Source organism: Chiloscyllium plagiosum, chromosome 4, assembly GCF_004010195.1.
Source record: "Chiloscyllium plagiosum isolate BGI_BamShark_2017 chromosome 4, ASM401019v2, whole genome shotgun sequence".
In the NCBI taxonomy this organism is placed as follows: Eukaryota; Metazoa; Chordata; class Chondrichthyes; order Orectolobiformes; family Hemiscylliidae; genus Chiloscyllium; species Chiloscyllium plagiosum.
The window spans coordinates 36,745,551-36,769,370 of NC_057713.1; the positions used below are offsets into that span (position 1 = coordinate 36,745,551).

A 23,820-nucleotide genomic window follows, 5' to 3' on the forward strand; every position below is an offset into this window, starting at 1 on the left:
TACTATATTTTACATTAGGATTAAATTTTGGCACAATATCATGGGCCAAAGGGCCTGTTCTTTGCTGTACTTTTCTATGTTCTCTAACCTTTTTAAAGGAGCAGCATTGTCATAGATAGATAGGAATGGAACCATGCAAGTATAGTGCTATTCAACTGGATGGTACTAGAAAAGCATTGAAGGAGGATGATGTGGTCAACTGTGTCAAACTGAAAGTCAAAATGGATAAGAGGAATAATTTACCTTGGTCACGATCACATGTCATTTGTTGTTTTGCTAAGAGCTACTTGGGACTGTGGGGTGGAAGGAAATCTAATTGGAAGATTCAAACATTGAATTAAGACAGAACATTCTGTTAAAACTTATGCAATATCCATGGAGAGAGATACAGTTACTGTTTCAGATCTGTGAATTTTTTACCAGTTCTGGTGAGGAATGAAGATCAGTGATAAAGTAGAATGAAGTGATTTGTATAGCTGTTCACAATGAGGTAGTGCCAAGTGCTTAAATGAGATCTTCTGAGCACTCCCGGCACCTCCACTCCCGGCACCTTCCCTTGCAACCGCAGGAGGTGCAACACTTGCGCCCACACCTCCCCCCTCACTCCTCTCCAAGGCCCCAAAGGAAACTTCCACATCCGCCACAGATTCACCTGCACCTCCACCACATTATCTACTGCATCCGCTGCAGACGGTGTGGCCTCCTCTATATTGGGGAAACAGGCCGCCTACTTGCGGAGCGATTCAGAGAGCACCTCTGGGCCACCCGGACGAACCAACCCAACCAACCTGTAGCACAGCATTTCAACTCCCCCTCCCACTCCACCGAGGATATGCAGGTCATTGGACTCATCCACCGCCAAACCACAACAACCCGACGGTCGGAGGAGGAGCGTCTTATCTTCCGACTGGGAACACTCCAACCACAGGGGATGAACTTGGACTTCACCAGTTTCTTCATCCCCCCTCCCCCCACCTTGTCTCAGCCGAATCCCTCCAGCCCGGCACCGCCTTCCTGACCTACAGTCTTCTTCTTGACCTCTCCGCCCCCACCCTACTCCGACCTATCACCCTCACCTTGACCTCTTTCCACCTATCACATTTCCAACGCCCCTCCTCCAAGTCCCTCCTCCCTACCTTTTATCTTCTCCTGCTGAACACTCTCTGCTCAGTCCTGAAGAAGGGCCTGTGCCCGAAACGTCGAATCTCCTGTTCCCTGGATGCTGCCTGACCTGCTGTGCTGTTCCAGCAATAAAGTTTCAACAATCTTCTGAGCATGCCTAAGAAGCACAGAGGGAAGCTATAGGCTTAATTCACAGGTGAATTCTGGTACATTGGCGGGTCAGGTAGGTGAGGAGTTTGGGTAACACAAGCAGTACTGCTGAATTCTAGCAGAGAATTGGGAAGGCAGAATACCGCAGAGTGGAGAAATGAAACATATTATAAGAAGAGATGAATCAGCGAATGAGGTGAGAAAAAAGAAAAATTGCAACTGGATGAGCTGTGTTCATGTCTGTAGTGCAGTCAAAATACATATGTAATACATAGACAAGGAAAACTCAAGTTTTAATGGCCTGGTTAAATAAAAATCTGAATACATAAAGACCTGAAAGTATATAGGAAATAACAGGAAGGAGTTCAGGGTTAAATAATAGTGTTTGAGGTGAGTTATTGGTGAAATAAGATGGAGTCAAAAAGAGGCATCAATAAGGTGCTTGGAGATAGGTGAAGCTAGCGGAGTCGAGAAGCTGTTTGAAGGCAGAACATCAGGGAACACACAGGTATTTTTTTGGAAATAAGGATTCAGGAGGTGTTAAGTCCCTTGTAGGAGTAGAAAGATGGTAGCAAAGATATAGGACAACATAAAATCCAGAAGCAGCAGAGGGTTGCTCTTTGGCTAGTGCTGTAAACTGATCAAATTTACTCATATCATTTGTATGCATCTTTGATGCCACTAATTTATCCCAAACATCCCCTCTCCCATGAAATAACAGCAGCTGCAGAATCATTCAAAGTTCAGAGTGACTCTATTATTATTCCTGAATCCTCTGACAGAGTTGTAACTGTTCAAGTCCATTTTCCTGAAGGCCTAACACATTGCAGTGGCCCTGGAACCAGTTTGAACAGAGCTGAACCCTATTTAAGTAATTTCTTTTTTCTCTTTTTGTAAATCAAAATGGCACTACATTTTGGCAACCACTTTTCACCATATCTTCCTAGATATGTATGACAATGAGATCATTCATTCATGTTGATATCTCTGTCACAATGAGGAGCTGTATTATTAATGGTGAGAATACACAGCTTGGTAAGATCAAAATTCACAAAATTGTCTGAGCCTAATGTTTAACAACAAGAAATAGTGTATTATATAGAACTAAATATCTTTAAGCAGACACAGTGAAGGAGTCAATAAGATGGTGGTGAGACAGTGCTGGGTGTTATCAATGTTGTGGAAAATGTGTCTAAGTGTTGCTTCTGCAGAAGTCAGGTACTCAGAAGTCATAAAGACTCAGCTATCAAGGGGGGGGGGGGGGAAGGGGTTGCACGCTAACAACAGGCCACAGACAGATGTGGTAAGCCGGTTAGATTAGCAGCTGCACAGAGCAATACAACTGTCACATATGAGGTAAAAGGGAAGGTACAGAGAGGCTCATAGAAAACTGCATAAATGTGCAATATTATTATTCAGAAGTATGCCTACTTTGTGCTCACCCGAGCTGGCAAGCACATATGAATAAAGACTGCTTCGGAATTTGACTCGGGCTAAAATTATTTGGCAGTGAGCTTCGTTTCTGACAATGCACTGTACATGAAGAAACTGTCCTGATGTTGGCATAAGAAGTGGGCAAGAGGCTTAAAATGAGACAGTGCTTCCAATGGACAATGGCAATTATTAACTGCTGAGGGGAAGGAATAATATATAGCCAAGTGGACCGAGAGGGGTGGGTAGGTGATCAGCAGTTTAGTAACAACAGAATGAAGGGAGCAAGGGCACAGAACTCCAAACTCCCTGGATCCACCTGAATCCAGCTCCATTTTGCGTTTTTCACCGGGTACGGAATTTTCTGACGCTCCCTCGCGGAGGGGAGCGTCAAGGACAGGATCCGGAAGTGAAAAATTAAAGGCGGATGAAAAGGCCGTGACCCGGAACCGGAAGTAAGGTGTTAGCCCCTGAGTAAGATGGCGGACCCGGAGGAGGATTTGCTGCTTTTCAGTGTCAGTGACCTGCCGGTTCGTGGCTACGGCCTGATGGAGGAGATCCGGCGGCAGGGCAAACTCTGCGACGTGACCCTGCGGGTAAGGCCGGGCAGCCCCACACCCTCTCTCACTAACCCCATGCTGTCGAGTTAGTTTCGTGTCCGGGGGACTCCTTATTGACTCGTGGGTCTTTAAATAAATCTGGCCTTTTGCAGGTTGGTGACCACAAGTACACTGCACATCGCATTGTGCTGGCTGCATCTATTCCCTACTTCCATGCCATGTTTACAAACGACATGATCGAATGCAAGCAGGATGAGATTGTCATGCAGGGAATGGACCCCAGGTAGGAAGAGCTCACATCCTACTCTCTGTCATTTACAGATACTGAGCTATTCCCATTTATTTTGTCGCTTCTTGTTCTGTGCAGCGTCAATGCGTGCTGGGGGTGGAGGTTGCTCCATCTGCAAAGACGTTGCCCGAAGAACAGTATATGAAACTATGGTGGATTTTAAGTATCCTGTGCCACTGTTTAAACACCATGGTGTTTTGTTCGAATGTTCCTCCTCATGCACCAAAACAAATGAAACTACCTTCATAATATTTGTGGAATGCACTGGTATATGGCTCTTATGGTTTTCTTTGTCATTGAATTCAATGAAGTATTTTAATATGTGATATGTTCTGTATTGTTTTTGGAAAGGTTTGGAACTTTTTTTCATGATTTTTCCCTACCATCTCACCTCAACATTGAGGAGAAGAGCAAGGTATAGCCAGTCTCCAATGTTTACACCATTTGTAGTAATCACAGTCAATCATCTACCTTTTGGAAAATGTTATGATCAGAATAGACATCAGAAGGCTTTTGCCTGAAATGTCGATTTTCCTGCTCCTCGGATGCTGCCTGACCTGCTTGACTCTAATCTCCACCATCTGCAATCCTCACTTTTGCCTATAAATTACAATGGATCCACTTTAACAGGTGTTCTGAACACCTGTTATATTCTGTAGTTATTTTTAACCTGCTAATTTTTAAAAGGTTATCGTGTATGTATACCTGTATCCAGTCAACAATGTTTATAGGTAAAAACAATGACTGCAGATGCTGGAAACCAGATTCTCGATTAGAGTGGTGCTGGAAAAACACAGCAGTTCAGGCAGCATCCAAGGAGCAGGAAAATCGATGTTTCAGGCAAAAGCCCTCCATCAGGAATATAGTTGGATGTTAGAATCCAGAGACGTACCAATAGAACCAAGACATGGTAACAGTGAAACTAATCTCACTGTACAGTTATTAGCTGATTGAAACTGTAGTTGTTAACAATGTGAACAGATGACAACGACTTAGCAGCTCACTATAACCCGTTGCAGGGCAATTAAGGATGGGCAATAAATGGCCATCAATACCCACATAATAAATGAAAGGAACAAATCAATAAAAAGACTTTCCAGTTAGTTCAATCAGCTAAAATATTTAATATAGGATCAGGTCAATCTCTGCTACAACCTTTGACTTGGTTTAATCCAATGAACTTTCTATGAACTATACATTGTTGAAGAATCATATTAGGGCAAATGCATCTCAATGTACAGTGGTGACTACATTTTACTAATCATGGACAAGTTGCTGAAGGATGGTTAACCGCTCTGGTTAACAAGGATTCAAAAGTTATGTTGCAATTATATAAAACGCTGGTTAGACCTCACTTAGTATTGTGAGCAGATCAGGGCACCACATCTTAGGAAAGATGTATTGGTCTTAGGAGGAGTACAACGTGGGTTTACAAGAATGATATCTGGACTTCAGGAGTTATGAGGTGAGATTATACAAAGTCGTTTTCTTTAGAATGATAAGCAATGATTTGATTTGAAGTCTTCAAGATATTAATCGTCTCTTGAACGGTGGAACAGGCTTGACAGGCTGAATCGCCTACACTTGCTCCTATGTTCCCAAGTTCTGAAGTTAAACATTAATATAAGTCAGTACTTCTAGGGAATAAGCAAGATGACCAATGTCTTACCAATGAATCTGGATTAAATGACTGTAGCATTGTAGTGCAGTACTCCAACCATGAGGTGAATGAGAGCATGCGTAAAACAAAATATTGATGGGATTTTTGTCATTTTTGTGTAGCTTTGAGAAGTGTAAAGGTGATAAATTCTGAAATGAACCTGTCTTGTATTCTCACAGTGCTTTGGAAGCGCTCATTAACTTCGCCTATAATGGCCGGCTGGCAATAGACCAGCAGAACGTGCAGTCGTTGCTAATTGGTGCCAGTTTCTTGCAGCTTCAGAATGTAAAGGATGTATGCTGCACCTTCCTGAGAGAGCGGTGAGTGTTGGGAGTGGGGGAGAAAAATGCAATCATAATTCGGAAGTGTTGCTTCCAGACCTCAGTATGTCAATACAGTGCACACTGGCCAGGGAGGGTCCAATCTTGACAGAACCGATCCCAGCATGAAGTGAAATTTGACCACTTTAATTGATGTTTTATTCCTTGGTCACAGGAGGAGAAAGAGACAAGCTAGAGTTCTGCTTTCTGATTGTTCTTTTGTTTCCTGCTGAAGTATTTATCTCATCGGATATTTAGAGGATATGATTCAACTTAGCTGTGATGCACTAGAGACTTAATGACTTTCTGATAATTGAATAAATGGAAATTGAACTGTGTTGAGAGACTAACTAATGCAGACCATTGGGGAAAAATATTTCAGGGTGTTTAAATCCAGAACTGAACCCTGGCAGAAGTCTGTGCCTTCAGGGGAAGAAACCATGATTTGAAAACTAATCTGGGGTGGAAGATTGCACTGGTTAGACTGTACGCAGTGGTATGGTATTAAGGTGATTGTGGTGATAAGACTGAAGAAGGTACTTGGCCCTCTGGTGCTTAACTGCATCGATCAGGAGGTTTTTAGTTTCAGTCCCAGAGTCTGCTTTCAATGAGCTCAGACAGCTGACCATCACAGTGCCACATTTAGTCTCTGTGCAATAAGAAGAGAGCAAGTGTTTCCTCTGCTAGGGAATATCTTTTAAAAATGAGGGGAATTGAGAAGAATTACTAGTTTCAGTGGTGGCAAAAATTTGGAACCTGTACCTTTTTTTTAAAAGACTGTAAATATTGATTCAATTTAAATTTGTCATACAATTATTAATAGAATCATATCGGACTCAAAATGATAACTGTTTCTCTCCAAATATACTGAGTTTCTCCAGCATTTTGTGTTTTGATTTCACATTGCTATATCAGGTTGGTGTAACAATTTCCTCAATTATGTTTGGCTTGTAACTAACTCCTGTATTCATGGATAATAACAAAATCTGTTTCCTAATGATTTCCAATATAGAAGGATTAGTCATAGTGATCAATTCTAGTTTTTAGAAAGTTTCCACTAACGAGTCATAGAGATGTACAGCATGGAAACAGACCCTTCGGCCCAACCCGTCCATGCCGGCCAGATATCCCAACCAATCTAGCTCCACCTGCCAGCACCCGGCCCATATCCCTCCAAACCCTTCCTATTCATATACCCATCCAAATGTCTCTTAAATGTTGAAATTGTACCTCCACCACATCCTCTGCGTGAAAAAGTTGCCCCTTAGGTCTCTTTTATATCTTTCCCCTCTTACCCTAAACCTATGCCCTCTAGTTCTGGGGGAAAAGACTTTGTCTATTTATCCTATCCATGCCCCTCATAATTTTGTAAACCTCTATAAGGTCACCCCTCAGCCTCCAACGCTCCAGGGAAAACAGCCCCAGCCTGTTCAGTCTCTCCCTGTAGCTCAGATCCTCCAACTCTGGCAACATCCTTGTAAATCTTTATTGAAACCTTTCAAGTTTCACAACATCTTTCCGATAGGAGGGAGACCAGAATTGCACACGATATTCCAACCGTGGTCTAACCAATGTCCTGTACAGCTGCAACATGACCTCCCAACTCCTGTACTCAATACTCTGACCAATAAAGGAAAGCACGCCGCCTTCACTATCCTATCTACTTGCAACTCCACTTTCAAGGAGCTATGAACCTGCACTCCAAGGTCTCTTTGTTCAGCAACACTCCCTAGGACCTTACCATTAAGTGTATACATCCTGCTAAGAATTGCTTTCCCAAAATGCAGCACCTCGCATTTATCTGAATTAAACTCCATCTGCCACTTCTCAACCCATTGGCCTATCTGGTCCAGATCCTGTTGTATTGAGGTAACCCTCTTTGCTGTCCACTACACCTCCAATTTTGGTGTCATATGCAAACTTACTAACTGTACCTCTAATGCTCGCATCCAAATCATTTATGAGAAGAAAGTGAGGACTGCAGGTGCTGGAGATTAGAGCTGAAAAATGTGTTGCTGGAAAAGCGCAGCAGGTCAGGCAACATCCAAGGATGCTCCAAATCATTTATGTAAATGACAAAAAGTAGAGGGCCCAGCACCGATCCTTGTGGCACTCCACTGGTCACAGGCCTCCAGTCTGAAAAACAACCCTCCACCACCACCTTCTGTCTTCTACCTTTGAGCCAGTTCTGTATCCAAATGGCTAGTTCTCCCTGTATTCCATGAGATCTAACCTTGCTTATCAGTCTCCCATGGAGAACCTTGTCGAATGCCTTACTGAAGTCCATATTGATCACATCTACTGCTCTGCCCTCATCAATCTTCTTTGTTACTTCTGTTCTGTTACCCTTCTCATTTTTTTATAGACTGCATCCTAAAAACTGCCTTGGAGTGCGTCAGTTTGCAGAGACAATGATGTGTACAGTCCTTTATGATGCATCCAACAGTTTCATCCATCAACACTTTGTGGAGGTATCCATGTCTGAGGAGTTCCTTGCATTGCCCTTTGAGGAGGTGTTTGAGCTTGTTGCTCGGGATGAGCTCAATGTAAAGTCTGAAGAACAGGTATGATGGGTTTACTGTGAGCGTTTGAGTTGGGACAATTGGTAGTGAGACTAGAGGGAAGGTGTTTACGTTGATAGTATTAGAGATCGTTGTTGATTTAAAATCTTAGTAAGAAACATGATCTGGATTATTCCCAATCTCTTCCAGAAAACAACAAATTTTAAGTTACTGTTGATCACATCATTGACCATCAACAACAACATAGCCTGAGACTATTCTGTGGCTTTATGAAACTTTGATAATGTTACTTTGTTTTCAAACCACTTAAAAATAACAACTGCAAATCCTTTCTGATAACAAAATAAATTAAAATGTGTAGGAGGAATGGAATGGAAATAGCATAGGAAGAGGAGGGAATGATGTAGAAATGATAGGATGGACGAAAGGAATGAAATACTATCGGAAACAGAACCGTAGTATGGATGGGATGGGATTTAAATAAGTTCTGTTGTGATTTTAAATTTCGGAAACTGCCTTGATTTAGGAAAGGTCCATTAAATTGGAAGATAGAAAATGTAAGTAATTTTAAAAGAAAGGGAAGGCAGCAAAACACTACAGGACAGTTGGCTTAAAATCTGTCATAATGAAGATAATTGACACCATTAATAAAGAAGTTAGAGCAGGATATTTGGAAAAATTCAACGAAATCGGGCAGAGTCAGAATTGTTTTATGGAAGGGAAGTCACGTTTAGCCAATCTGTTGAAGTTTTTTGATGAAGGAGCATGTGATGTGTACAAAAGTAACTGTTGATGTAATACACTTACATTTCCAGAAGACATTTGGTGAAGTGCCACATTAATATTTATGGTGTAGGGGATAACATATTGGCCTGATATAAGATGGGTTGGCTAAAAGGAAGCCAAGAGTAGGCATAAATGGATTTTTTTTCGGGTTAGCAAGACGTAACAACTGGTGTCTTACAGGGATTGGTGCTGGGACCTCAACTCACGATAATTTATATAAATGACCTAATGAACGTATGATTGCCAAATTTGCTGATGACACAAAAATAGCTAGGAAAGTAAGTTGTGAAGAGGACATGAGAGACTATAAAATATTGAGAGTGAGCAAAGATATGATAAATGGAGTATAATGTGGGAAGATATGTAATTGTCTTTTTGGCAGAAAGAATAAAAAATGTCTGCTCCCTAAGTGATGAGAGATTGCAAAAATCTGAGATGCAGAGGGATGAGTGTCCTTATGCGTGAATCTCAGTGGTTAGTTGCAGGTACATTAAATGAAATAGAATGTAACCATTCATAGTGAGGAGAATTAAATACAAAAGTAGAAAAGTTATGCTTCACTTACATAGGATGCTTATGACCTTATATAGTGTACTGAGTACAGTTTTGGTTTCTTTAAGAAGGGTTGTAAATGCATTGCAAACATTTCAGGGAAGATTTACCAGACTAATAATATGGGAAGATGTATCATCTTATGAGGAAAGGCTGGACTGGATGGGCTTGCATCTACTGCAGTCTAGAAGAGTAAGAGGCAGATTGATTGAAAAACATAAGATCCTGGGGGGAGTCTTAACTGAGTTGACATAGAAATGATGTTTATCCATTTGGGCAATTCTAGAACTAGGAGTAACTATTTAAAATAAGGTGTCACTTATGTAAGACAGATAGGAAAAATTTATTTTTGCAGATCGCTGAGTGGATTTGGAACTCTTTCTCAAAAGGTGGTGAAAGCAGTGTCTTTGAATGTTGTTAAGGTAGAGGTAATTAGATTCCTGATAAACAAGTGGGTAGATGGAGATGTGGAGTAATCGGATCAACCTGCTCTCATTTAAATTATGGAGCAAGCTTGTGGAATAGCAAGACGATTCCTGCTCCTAATTCCTACGTTTGTTCCCTTTGCCAGGTATTTGAGGCGGCCCTTGCTTGGGTAAGATTTGATCGGGAGAGCCGTGAGGAGTATTTGCCTCAGCTGCTAACTAGAGTGCGCCTGCCTCTCTGTCGACCACAATTCCTAACAGACAGGGTTCAGCAGGATGATTTAGTTCGCTGCTGCCATAAGTGCAGGTAAGATGGTGGGACATCATGGTAATTCCCCCACAATGTTCCTCAACAGGAAACAAGGTTCAGCTTGACTGGGCAACTCTGTATCATCACGTTGAAACTGACTTAGTTTCTGCCAACAGGTGCTGCCTGACCTGCTGAGTATTTCTAGCATTTTTGTCTTTTTATCTGTGGATTGTGAGGAAGCGTGGATAGTTAAAGCAGAAGAGCAGTGGAAGAGAGTATGAAAATTCTGGTGAAGGGAAAGCATCCCTGGACCAGATGTGGTGGAAGAAAGCAGGTAGCTCCAAGGGTGAGGCAGCCCTGATGGCCATGTCAGTATGGGGTTCTTAAGCTAAGTCGCAGCCTGCATCTCCTCCATTTTCAGTGGTTCTTGTGCAGGTAACCTCCAATAATAGCACTTAGTCTTGAGTTAAAAAGGTAAAAACCTGAGCATAAAATTCCGACTGATGTCTTAGTAGAACAATAGTGGAGAGCTTCACTGGCTGAATTACTGTCTTCCAGATGAAATATTAAACCAAGTTAGAGGTCTTTTTCCCTTTTTTTTTTAAACCAGATATTAATGCCTAGATCTCCAGATTATTTGGTTGTTATTTCATCATGTGTGGACACTTGCTATGCCCTAATTGGCTGACACGTTTTGTCCTTTGAGGTTGCATAATTTGCTATCTATATTTGGGAAATCCCGAATTGTGAATGATTCTGTAATGCTTTTAGTCAATTGTCTGTTCAGGTCTCGGACAGGTGGGACATGAATTTGGACCTTCTGGCCCAGAGGTCAGCTCCTTACTACTGTACTACCACGACTACATTTTAAAATCCAGTACTTTGAGCTGCAGTGAAGCTCATGGACTTGATTAATTTGAGCAAACAATGTTCTGATCTGGATGCACTACCATTTCAACAGTTTCTTGAAAGGTTCTGTGTAATTGCAAGTTTATCTTTCTTTTATGATCTTGTTTATTTGGTGAGTGGGGACTGTTTGATACAGTGAATTTGAATAGTGAATGAGGAAGAGCCTACCTTTGCTTATTTATTGAGGATGTGTAAGTTGACCTTCATGGGCAAGGAAAGGAAGTAATGGAGGAACAGGCAGAGTTCCTGCTCCAGACTACCATCTATTCATATCTGCTGGAAAGTGCTTTGTTAAGGCCCACATCGGTCTCATCTGTGATTCTGACCTTCCTGGCAGTGGTCATTAGATGGTAGCACTTGTAGTTCTTTATGATCTGGCATGACCGCTTAGGTGTGTCTCTGTCATGAGTTTGAGTTAATCAAGATCAAAGAAGATTCTGGAAGCAGGAGAGTTGCTTATGTGTGTGCTTCAGGGCTCACATTTTGTTTTTCAGGGACCTTGTTGATGAGGCAAAGGACTATCACCTCATGCCCGAGCGCCGTCCTCATCTGCCGTCCTTCAAGACCCGGCCACGATGCTGCACCTCCATTGCTGGCTTGATCTACGCAGTGGGAGGCCTCAATTCTGCCGGTGTGTTAACTCACTGTTCCAATGATCTGGATTAGGGAAATTAAGGGAAATTTTATGACCACATTTTAATGTTTTTGTACTTGTCTGAAAATAGGAGAGGATTATTGCATTCAAAAAGCAATTTCCATCAAGTGAAAAAGGCCTGCATTGAGTTGCAGATGAACCTCCTGCTGAAAATAAGCCTTTCTCTCAATGCATTATCGAATGGAGGCAACTTTCACCAAATGGCTCTTCAAGAAACTTTGCCAATCCCTCTCCTTCACTTCAGCTTCCCAACAAATTGTGTGGTTTACCTGATTGATTTCATTGCTCCACAAAACTTGAACATGTACACCTGTGTGTTGTTCAAAACCAAATAGCATACAAAGCATAATCTCATTATGTGTGTATAGCATTAGCATTACATTAGGGGTTAAGTGGGTGAAAAGTATGTAAGGAAAGAGACAGTGAAACTTTGAAGAGAAAATTACTATCCAGATTCGAATTGTTGGTCTCAGATATTTGTTGCTTCTTATTTTCCTTCCTTGTTCCAGAAGTATTAGCCTTGCACTCCCACGCACCTCTATCCCCTGGGTTGGGATATTGCTTTATGTAACCAGTCAGCTTAGTGGTCAATCCAAGCTTTAGCTGTAGCTGATTCCAGTCAAGGAACCAATTTTCTTCAGTGCCCTGCATGTGTGGTTTGGAAAATCACTCTCTGCTCCTGTATGTGTTTTCTAGCAAGGGCTTCTGAGTGAGAGACAGATGTGGCAAGGCTGTGATGTGCTTTATAATGCATTACCCTGAGATATCTACTGCAGAGACTCTTTTAATGAAGAATGAGCAAGATAATAGTAGAGGCACTGCTCATATTCCAGAATCTGACCAAGGGCTCTTAGGAAAGATTTTTTAAAACAACAAAAAAAATTAGATGATTTAACCAAAGGTTGATTGGCATTAGTGGGTCACTTGTGACAATGCTGCTCCTTTAACAAGGTTATATTGTCCATGGGTCTTTTCAGAGAGGTCATCAAAGACACGGACTTCAAAAGTCTTAAGTTGATGGATCTTATGGCCAGTTTGATTATAGCTAACAGACACTGCCTCAGGCAAAAAGTTTCAAACTTTTTTTAAAAAGTTTTTAATATTGAAAGAGGAGTGGCCAGTTCTCCCAGCTCAGTTTTTCTCTGGTTTGGTTTGGTTTTTAGCAGTAGTTGTAAAAGCTGCTGGACCCAAAGAAGCAGGTCTATATGGATCTCTCTTTGACTTCTCTCCTGTAAGACCCTGTATTTGATTTTTACCTTTTGTGTGAAGAGGTGTTTGTGGGATTTGTCGCATGTATTTGGAACAGCACCATTAGGTTGGTATAATCTGTTTGGTTTTCGGATAGGTTGTTATTCTATTCTCTTTTGTTTGTGTTTCACTTGGTAATCTTGTAAATGAATTCTGTTTTGTTTAAAACAAAGTGGTTTGACCAGCTGCGTCACTCCTGGGATAGCTGTATTACACCTGCTTTAAACAACTAGCAAAGTTACGGTCTGGGCTACTTTCTTGAAATGTTTTGAGGGGGTCAGGCCTGGTCCATAACACGTTAAAAGGGAAATGTGTTTTGCATCTCAGTGTATTGTCATTGGATTCAGTGGAGTCCACAAAACACCTTCACAGTTATCTTATCTATAAAAGGAAAGCTGTCAACTTGGAGCAAACCTAAACAGTAATTTCCTTTTGCGGTGGATGTATTACTTAATATTCTTATCCCTGACCCCATTCATGCTTGTGACTGGATGTTTACTAGATGTTATAAATTCTGTAGAGCTGTTACTGAATATTAAGACATTGATGGATAGTTAAGACAGTGATTCACTCTCTAACATTTATAAAGCTGTTACTGGTCTGTACTACAAATGCTGCCTGTCTCCCATTCTAACTGCCCTTCCTGCCACGTTTGCCTTTATAGGTGACTCTCTGAATGTGGCAGAGGTGTTTGATCCCATTGCCAATCGATGGGAGCGGTGTCAGGAGATGACAACCTCTCGGAGTCGTGTGGGTGTGGCCATGGTCAATGGGCTGTTGTATGCAATAGGCGGGTTTGATGGGCAATCGAGGTTAAACACAGTGGAAGTTTATAACCCAGAGACAGACAAGTGGACCAAAGTGGCCAGCATGAACAGTAAGCGCAGGTAGGACTGTTTGCGCAATGCCAAACCTGCATTTGCCATCCCCTTTCTTTCACATTGTATTCTATCTCCTCACTCGACCATCTCTGTGTCTTCCCATCTGCTACCCAGTGCTTAACAAATTTGGTAATACACAACTTGAACGTGGCTGCACATATACATGTTTTGTCAAAGCTTTTCATTTTGCACTCATCAGGATAATTTGCAAGAATACTAATTCCAGGGCAAAACTGGTGCTGCTTGGTTGGCATTTGGATTCTGGTAGAAGAATTGCCATGGAAAAAATGCCCATTAATAGAGACATACAGCATGGCAACTGACCCTTCAGTTTAATTCATCCATGCTGACCAGATATCCAAAATTAATCTAGCCCCATTTGCCAGCATTTGGTCCATATCCCTCAACTCTTCCTGTTCATGTACCCTTCTAAATGTTGTAATTTTACCAACCTCCACCACTCTTTGTCACCTCGTTCCATACACACACCACTCTCTGTATGAAAAAGTTGCCCCTAAAGTCTCTCTTATATCTTTCCCTCTCACCTTAAACCTATGCCTTCTAGTTTTGGATGCCTCTCCCTCGGGAAAAAGACCTTGGCTGCTCACGCTATCCATAGCTCAAGCCCTCCAAATCTGGCAGCATTCTTCGATATCTTTTCTGAACACTTCCATGTTCAACATCTTCCTGATACTAGGGAGACTAAAATTGAATGCCATATTCTAAAAGTGACCTAATAAATGGCGGCACGGTGGCACAGTGGTTAGCACTGCTGCCTCACAGCGCCAGAGACCCGGGTTCAATTCCCGCCTCAGGCGACCGACTGTGTGGAGTTTGCACATTCTCCCCGTGTCTGTGTGGGTTTCCTCCGGGTGCTCCGGTTTCCTCCCACAGTCCAAAGATGTGCAGGTCAGGTGAATTGGCCATGCTAAGTTGTTCGTAGTGTTAGGTAAGAGGTAAATGTAGGGGTATGGGTGGTTTGTGCTTCGGCGGGTCGGTGTGGACTGGTTGGGCCGAAGGGCCTGTTTCCACACTGTAAAGTAATCTAATCTAATCTAAAAAATGTCCTGTACAGTAGCAATATGACATTCCAGCTCCTATACTCAATGCACTGTCTAATGAAGGCAAGCATGCCAAAAGCTCCCTTCTCTACCTGTCTACCTGCGACTCCACTTTCGAGGAACTGTACATGTGCGTCCCCAGGTTTCTTTTTTTTTGGCAACTACCATTAAACATAAGTCTTTACCAAAATACAACTCATCACATTTATCTAAATTAAACACAGTCTGCCACTCTTCAACCCATTTGGCCCATCTGTCCCTCGAATAGATTCCTATGTGTAACTTATCCCAGATATCTATTATTCTCTACATTAACCATCCCTGATTTCCTCTATTAGATTCCAGTCTGTAACTCACTTCCCGGTATCAGTTATTTGTTATATAATCTGCACTGAAGTCCTGGACTATACTTCTGTCTGTAACTCACTGCCTGGTACCTGTTAGTCTGTATATAAACCACACCAAATGCCTCCATTAGATTTCAGACTGTAACTCACTCCCCAGTATGTGTTATGTTAATATAAAAGCCCTGAGACACTCGCTTAGTTTACATTCTGTAACTCACTCCCCATTATGTTATATCATATATATAAACTTGCTGAGAACAATTAAATTCCAGTCTCTAACTGAGTATAAAGCAAATGTTGAACTGGGACCAGAACCAGAGAAAGCTGCAGTTTAATTTCTGCTACATTCTGTTCTCTAAAGAAATTGGTTTTATGGAATGCAGTGGTTCAATACTGCAGCTCACTACCATCTCCTCATGGCTGATAGGAATCAATACTGGCCCAGACAGTGATGCTCACATCCTGTGAATGAATGAGAAAAAAAACCCTTTGCCTTCTCAATGCTTGCTGCTCTTGTAGACTAACCCAATGTGACTCATATGCCAGGACACCCAGCTCCCTCTGTACCTCCAGACATCTGCAACATCTCCCCAGTTAAACTGAAGTCTCTTTATTGATTCTTCCTGACAAACATCACATTCTCCACTTTATACTGTACTGGGCTAAATTTGACCCTCCCATTTACCAGCTCTATATTGCTGAATTTGAATACCCTTGCACCTTCATTGCAATTTATCTTCCAAAGTATTCTCACCAATAACCAGTTCAATTTTTAAATCAAAGACTGACCTGATTTGATGCCTGTTGAAATCTAAATATCCTTCTGTTGCTCTCTGTCCCTTGATCGGTGTGTGTCTGCCTGTTTCTCTCTCCTGTCCCAGAATATCTCTTCAACACCCCCCCCCCCCCCCCACCCCACAACCAAAACGCTGATGTTGATCAATAGCTAACTACCAGGTTTTATTTAAATTTTAACCAGTCAGGTTTTCTGTCTTTTTTGAGCAATGCAGAAGATGGTAAATGGAATACAAGTCTAGATTTGCCATAATCTGATCAAGTGGCTGAATTTCCTTGAAGGCTTTAATGACCTCATCCTGTTCCTGTATAATAAAACTTGCTTGTTCATTGATATTTCTGTGTCTTTTGTGCCAAGAAGGTTTCAGAGTGAACTCCTGCCCGGTACTGAGTTCAGTAGTCTCACTAACCAGGCATGATCCAATGACCTGTCATCTCCATCTCTTGACTAACAAAAATGGAATTGACCTTAGTTTCAGCTTCCACTATTATAATGACCTGTACTAAGAAAGGGTCTATTTCCCTGAACACCTTGATAGAGCTCAACTAATGATTCGCAATTTGAGAAGGTGCATTTTCTGTGAAGTTAAAACATTAAATACTTATTGTCTCTGGAACAACATGACATATATAAAAGTTGAATCTGATTAGAATATCCATATTTTTACTGAATAAAATTGCTTTGTTGCTTTATTTTAGTGGTTTGCTAGTGTTGCCATTATTATTGTTGATTTGGTATGACAGTAAAGCTGTAAACTAGATGTCCTCAGTAGATTATTGAGTGACAGTATTGTCAGAATATGCAGTATTGAACCACTAGGATTAGGAGGGTCCCAAGCCAGTGCTGGTGTTAACCAGAATAGTGGTTAAGTCTGGTCACTTAAGCAAAATTTAAGAAGGCACCCAGAGCCCTGTGCGTCAGAGAGGGTGGCAATATCGAAGAAACCTCTCTCGTTACAGCTGTAATCCTTTTCATCAATTTGATTTTTTTTTACTACACGTAGCGGGTATCAATGAAACTATAACTGGAGTACTGTGTCCCGTGAAAGGACATGCTTGTCCTAGTGGGAATGCAACAAAGTATCATTCGACTGGATCTTGGGATACGGGTATAGTTGCGTGGGCTGCAAATATATATCCCGGAGTTCACAAAAGTAAGGAATAATCTAATTGAACCATGTTAAACGTCTAGGGAGCTTGATGAAGTAAAACTTAAAGATGCTTCCTGAGCTGTGGAATCTGAATAAAGGATTGGCCATTTAGGGCTAATATGAACAGAAATTTCTTCACTCAGAGTTGTGAATCTTTGGAATTCTCTACCCCAGTGTGCTTTAGATACAGAACATTGAGTATATTCAAGGCACAGATCTGTAGATTTTTGAATAATGAAGGATATGGGGAAAGTGGAGTTGTGATTTAATGAATGGAGGAGCAGATTTGGAGAGCCAAATATCTAGTCTTGCTTCTATTTTATTTCTTGAAATGGATCCATATTGTGTTACCTTGTACGTGCCAAAGAACACTCAGAGAATCTACAAGAAGGAGTAGAAGATTTAACATTGTTTCATTACCTTTATAATGTGCCAGTGGACTGCATAGTTCACTGTTGTAAGATGTCCATATAGAAATGTAAAAATGTTATGCATGCATGGCTATATGCAGAAATCAATTTAGTGAATTGTGAGAAAGGATTATAGAGACTTGGGATTTTAAGCTTGAATGAAGGTGGCTGATGGGTGATCTTATAAAGGAATAGAAAATGATAATGGAAAGGTAAATCTGGAACCTTAATTTAACTGTGACAAGCAAAAGAGTACAGCTTCAAACCAGTGAAGAATAAATTTAGGATTGATGTCAAGAAATTCTTGAATCAGTGATCCAGCAGGTGGGATGGACTCCCTATAAAACACTGGAGGTCTGACCTTGGTACAATTTAACAAATAGCTAAATTTGTACCCTGAGTGGATGTATCATTCAAGTTCATCCATACAATGGAAAATCTGTTTTTCCTTACATGTGAATGGACACTGACTGTTTACTGGAGGGAGTTCTACAACCAGCAACTCAAATTGTCTCTATTTGTTTCAGTGCAATGGGAACAGCTGTCATGGATGGACACATCTATGTTTGTGGTGGATATGATGGAATCTCCTCCCTCAACTCTGTGGAATGTTACAGTCCAGAAGCTGACAAGTAAGTATTGTTAATACTATCTTATTATTTTTATAACCATATGTCAATTATGATGAAATGTTGGCGATGCATGAGCACTTTGCCTAATTTTTTTATGGAAGAATATGATGGTAGGAAAGAATTGGAAGTGTGGATTAATGAATCAATAGTTAAGGATGGAATGTTGAGAATGCTGGACCTCCATAATGGAAAAGGCTGCATCAGAACATTAAGAGAATCTACAAGAAATAGTAGAGGGTCTAACATTTCATCTTGATAATATACCAGTGGACCGCAGAGTCCACTATTATAACACATCCATGTAGATTAGATTCCCTACAGTGTGGAAACAGGCCCTTCAGCCCAACCAGTCCACACTGACCCTCCGAAGAGAAACCCACCCAGACCCATTTCCCTCTGACTAATGCACCTAACACTTTGGGCAATTTAGCATAGTCAATTCACCTGACCTGATCACCTTTGGACTGTGGGAGGAAACTGGAGCACCCAGAGGAAACCTACGCAGACATGGGGAGAATGTGTAAACTCCACACAGACAGTCGCCCTAGGCTGGAATCGAACCTGGGACCCTGGTACTGTGAAGCAGCAATGCTAACCACTGAGCCACCGTGCCACCCTAATACAAAAAGGTTCTGCATTCTGGTCAACCTGTCTTTGTAAATGTCTAGAAATCATTAATTTACAATGGAATAAATAAATGCTAATCCAGAATGCAATGAGTTAATTAAAGACATGATGTGGATTTTTTAAAAAGCAAGTAGTATATGATAAATTTAATGGCGTTGAGGCAGAAATGCTCAATGTATTTAAAAGTTGCTTGTACATCAACTTGAAGAACTCTAATGCTGGTACAAAACTGATCAAGAGCAAGAAATGAAATTAAATCAGATCACTCATAGCTCAAACATATTGGGCAGAATGGTTCCCTGTGCTGTTGATTTTCAATGTTATTGCAACAGCAAATGCCTTTCAAAAATATTCCCTTCATTGAAAACAGTTTGGGAAATGCTATGCTCTTGGAAAACTATACAAGGGAAGCTTTTTAAAAAAAGAATTACAGTTGTGATCACCTTCCCTCTGGCTCCCCAAAAACCTGCATTGGGAACTTTTATAATTCAAAAAATATGAACATACAAACAAACATATAAATGTTTGAATTAGGAGCTTACGGAGGTCTTTTGGCCCCTTTTTAGCCTGCCATTCAATGGGATCATGGCTGATCTAATTGTGGCCTGAATTCCACATTCCCACCTACCCCCAATAAATATCCACCCCCTTAGTCAGTCCTTGTCAGTGAATAATCTGTTCTCTACTGCCTTAAAAATATTCAAAGATTCTACCTTTACTGTTCTCTCAAGATTAAAAAAACACACAGTTCCTCCTTATCTCCGCATCAAATGGGGACCTTTTAAGAATGGAATAAATGGTAGTAGAATCTTTCATTTGACTGGTCAATGTAGGAAAATTGAGGTGATTAATATTAGAAGGAAGAAGCCAAAATGTGCACTAAATGGGAAAACTGAGGAATTGGATGTTCAGGGACACAAATCTTTTAAAAGTGAGGGAACTTTAATAAACCTGACATCATATTTTTATAAAGAGTGCATAGAATATAGGAGGAAAAAGGAAACACAAATTATTATTTGGATCTCATTAACTTACTCTTAAAGTAAGACCACGGAAAGCCTGCAGAAATGAGTTACTTTAACATATTTCATGATCTCCCAAAATGTGATACTTCACAATCAAGAATTATTTTTAAAATGTAGTCACTATTCAAATAGAATGAAATGAGGTGGTCAAATTGTGTGAGAATCCTACAAGCCATAAGATAATGAATATATAATCTTGTTTCCGGCTTAAATATTGGCTAGACCATGAAGGAGAAGTCCCCTTCTCTTTGTATGATGCTGTGGGGGTGTCTTTGTACTTAGCTGAGAGAGAATGCAAATCTTAGCTAAACGTCACACCTGAAAGACAGTGCAGCACTTTCTCAATACTGCACTGGGTGTGTTAGCCTAGATTTTGTGTTCAAACCTCAAGTGTCCTGCCTTCTGACTCAAGATAAGAATGATGCAAACTGAGCACAGCTGTTGTCAGAAGAGATTCACTAAAATGATATCAACAGGGGTGTACATTTAATTTGCAAAATCCCAAAGCAATCGTCTGAAAAGATTGTTAAATATTGAGGGCAACTAAAACTTTAACCAAGACATCAGTTTTAAAAACACTATAAGTTTTGGTAAGCTGAGGAAGATTAAATAATTCAATTAATTTAACTGATTTAAAAGTAACAGCAACAATGAGAAGTTCAAGGAAATGATTTTGCTAACCCATTTCTTTGCCCTGATTCCCAACAGATGGGTGTCTGTGACTCCAATGAGTGCCTGCCGCAGTGCTGCAGGGGTCACCGTGTTTGAAGGGAGGATCTATGTCTCTGGAGGGCATGATGGGCTGCAAATATTTAATACGGTACGTTCTGGGATTCATTTGAAAACAAGTTCAAGCTTGGAATAAAGGGAACAGAGTTGTGCATGAACAACGCAGTTCTAAATCCATGTGATAGCATTTCGTAAGAAGACAGCAAGCAGCTAGAGCACAACTATGGCATATTAAATAATTTCCTCACCTCTTTTTCATGATGCTCACTTTTGCTATCAAGTTTTTAAAATTCACTCATTTGAATATGGGCAGCATTAAGCAGTGCATGCTTGGCAATAACCTGTTTGTTGACACTCCGTTTGGATTTCACCTGTGCCACTCACCTGCCTGAATTTCAGCCTTGGTTCAAAAATGTACAAAAGAGCTGAATTCTAGAGCTGAAGTGAAAGGACTAACCTTGATGATGTGTTGCCAACCAAATGGTGATCTGTCCTAGATGGTGACAAGCTCTAGTGTTATTGGAACTTCACCACCTCAAGTAAATGAGGAGTATTCATCACACTCCTGATTGGGCTTTCTGGATCAGCGATAGGATGTGTGGAGTCGAGAGGTGACTGCTGGCCTCCAAGTCTCTGACCTGTTCTTTTAGCCACAGTATTTGCATGGCTAGTCCAAGTTCAGTTACTAGTAAATGGTAACCCCCAAGATGTTGATGGTGGTAGACTCAGTAATAGTAATGCTATTGAATGTCAAGAGCAATGATAAAATTCTCTTTTGTTGGAGAGGGTCATAGCCAGGTTTTTGTGTCGCAGATGTTAAGTGTCACTTCTCAGCCCAAACGTGGATATTGTCCAGGTCTTGCTGGATTTGGACGTGGGCTGCTTCAGTATCTGAGGAGTTACGAATGGTGTTGAAAATTATGCAATCATCAGCAAACGATCCCAACTTCTAACCTTCTGATGAAGAGAGAGTCATTAACAAAGTCATGGTTGGGCCGAGGATACTCCTCTGAGAAACTCCTGCAGAGATGTCCTGAAGCTGAGATGACTGACCTTCTACAACCACAATCCTTTTTTTGCCTTGTATGACTTTAACCAGCAGAAAGTTGACCTCTGTTTCTCATTGTCTCTGGCTTTTTTAATGCTTCTTTGCTGCACTTCGTCAAATGCCAGCTTGATGTCATTAGCTGTCACTTTCTCTTCACCTCTAGAATTTAGCTTTTTTGTACATTTTTGAGCCAAGGCTATATTGAGACCAGAAGCTGAGTGGCCCAGATGGAATTGAAACTGGGCATCCAAAGAGCGGTTTATTGCTTAGCAAGTGCCGCTTGATACCACTATTGATGACAGCTTCCATCACCTTTACTGATAATTGAGAGTAGACTAGTGGGATAGTAATTGGCTAAGATTTGTCCTATATTTTGTGTACAGGGCATACCAAAACAATTTTCCATATTGTTGGGTAGATGCTGTGCTAGAATTACTTAGTTCGGGGCGTGGCAAAATCGTGAGGTCAAGACTTCTGTTGGAATGTTGTCAGAGTCCATAGCCTTTGTCATATCCAGTGTCTCCAACCATTTCTTGATACCTCCTGGAGTGAATCTAACTGAAGACACTAATCTATGATCCCAGTGACTTCTGCAGGAGGCCAAGGTGGATCATCCGCTCGGCACTTCTGGCTGACAATTGTTGTGAATGTTTCACCTTTTATCTTTTGTACTGATGTGCTGGACTCTTCCATTATTGAAGATGGGGATATTTGTGGAACTTTCTGTTCCAGTGAGTTGTTTAATTGTCCACCTCTATTCTCACCTGGATTTGACAGAACTACAGAGTTGAGATCTGATTTGTCAGTTGTGGAATCACTTCGCCCTGACTATCACTTAACTGCACATGCTCCTTGGTATGTAAGTAGTTACGATCTAGCCAAAGTAGAATGAGAACAGTTACTTCTGTGTAAATCTACAGTTGAACACTTAGAGTTATGGATTTGTAGAGTCATACAGCATGTTGCCAAGGGTAGTGAGGGATATTCAGGATGGGATTGGTGAGAGTGAAAGCCAAGTGTGTTCCCTTTAGGGTGAAATGTAGGAGCAACAAGCCCAGAGATCTCTGGCTGCCCAGGTATATTCAGACTTGGTAAGAAGGAAAGAGAGGTTTTTAACACTTACAAAGGGAGCTAATCAAAAGTAGTCCTAGGACAATATAGAAAGTGCAGAGGAGAATTAAAGAAAGCAATTAGAAATGCAAAGAGGGGTCATGACAAAACACTGACAGGCAAGATTAGGGAGAAATCCAAGATATTCTAAGGGGAAGAGAATAACCAGAGAGAGTCAGGACCGTTAGGGGCCAAGGATTCAATCTGTACTTGGAGCCAGAGAACATTGGTAGGATGTTAAATGAGTATTTCACTTCTGTCTTTGGAGAAGGAAGATGTAGATACAGAATTTGAGGATGGGGACTGTGGTTCAAGGTCAATCTTGAAATAGGAAGTGAAGAGGTATCGGAAGTTTGGTGAATTGAAAAGTGGAAAAGTCCCTGGGTCTTGATGAGTTGCATCCCAGACTGCTGCAGGAGATGAGGGTGAAAATTACAGGGGTTATGACTCAAGTCTTTAATTCCTTTCTGGCCATGGGAGTTGCCAAAGGATTGATTAAATCATAGGTAAAGTGTATGGAAGGTAGTATATTGGCATGGATAGAGAATTGGCTCATTGACAGGAAACAGTCAGTGGGGTTAAGGAGTTCTCTTTTTAGGTGGGCAACCTGTGATTAGTAGGGTTTCACAGGGGTCAGTGCTGGAACCACAACTGTTTACAAAATATATTAATAACTTGGAGGAAGGAAACAAATGTACTGTAGCTACATTTGCAAATGACATCAAAACAGATGGAAAGACAGGTCGTCTGAGAGATAGAGATAGATTAAAAAGCTGGCAAAAAGTTGGTAAATGGAGTATAACGTTGACAAATGCAAACTTATTTATTTTGATAGGGAAACAAAAGAACAGATTATTTAAATGGAGAAAAGCTGCAGAAAGCTGCAACATAAAGAGACTTGGGGGGTGTATGTGCGTGAAATACAGACAGCTAGCACACAGGTGCAGCAGGTAATCTGGAAGACTAATGGAATATTGGCCCTTATTTCAATCGAGTTGAAGTAAAAGAATAAGGGGTGTCTTACTGCAACTGTGTAAGGTGCTGGTGAGACCGCATCTAGACTACTATGAGCAGTTTTGGGTCCCTTATTTAAGAACAGATATCATATCGTTAGAGGCAGTTCAG

The 23,820-nt window shown here is 41.1% G+C and overlaps 1 protein-coding gene across 2 annotated transcripts in view; it reads left to right on the forward strand.

Moving 5' to 3' along the window:
• The first annotated feature begins 2,924 nt into the window (after positions 1-2,924).
• Positions 2,925-23,820, forward strand: part of klhl18 (kelch-like family member 18) — a 36,691-nt gene continuing 15,795 nt past the window's right edge. The window contains exons 1-9 of one of the 2 annotated variants that reach the window (XM_043687980.1): positions 2,925-3,299; positions 3,416-3,546; positions 5,392-5,532; positions 7,898-8,096; positions 9,964-10,124; positions 11,471-11,607; positions 13,544-13,766; positions 18,052-18,156; positions 20,517-20,628. In XM_043687980.1, coding sequence (XP_043543915.1) covers positions 3,183-3,299; positions 3,416-3,546; positions 5,392-5,532; positions 7,898-8,096; positions 9,964-10,124; positions 11,471-11,607; positions 13,544-13,766; positions 18,052-18,156; positions 20,517-20,628 — 1,326 coding nt within the window. In that variant the 5' untranslated portion in view covers positions 2,925-3,182. The remainder of the gene's footprint in view (positions 3,300-3,415; positions 3,547-5,391; positions 5,533-7,897; positions 8,097-9,963; positions 10,125-11,470; positions 11,608-13,543; positions 13,767-18,051; positions 18,157-20,516; positions 20,629-23,820) is intronic. The other variant, XM_043687981.1, reaches the window with a different exon arrangement.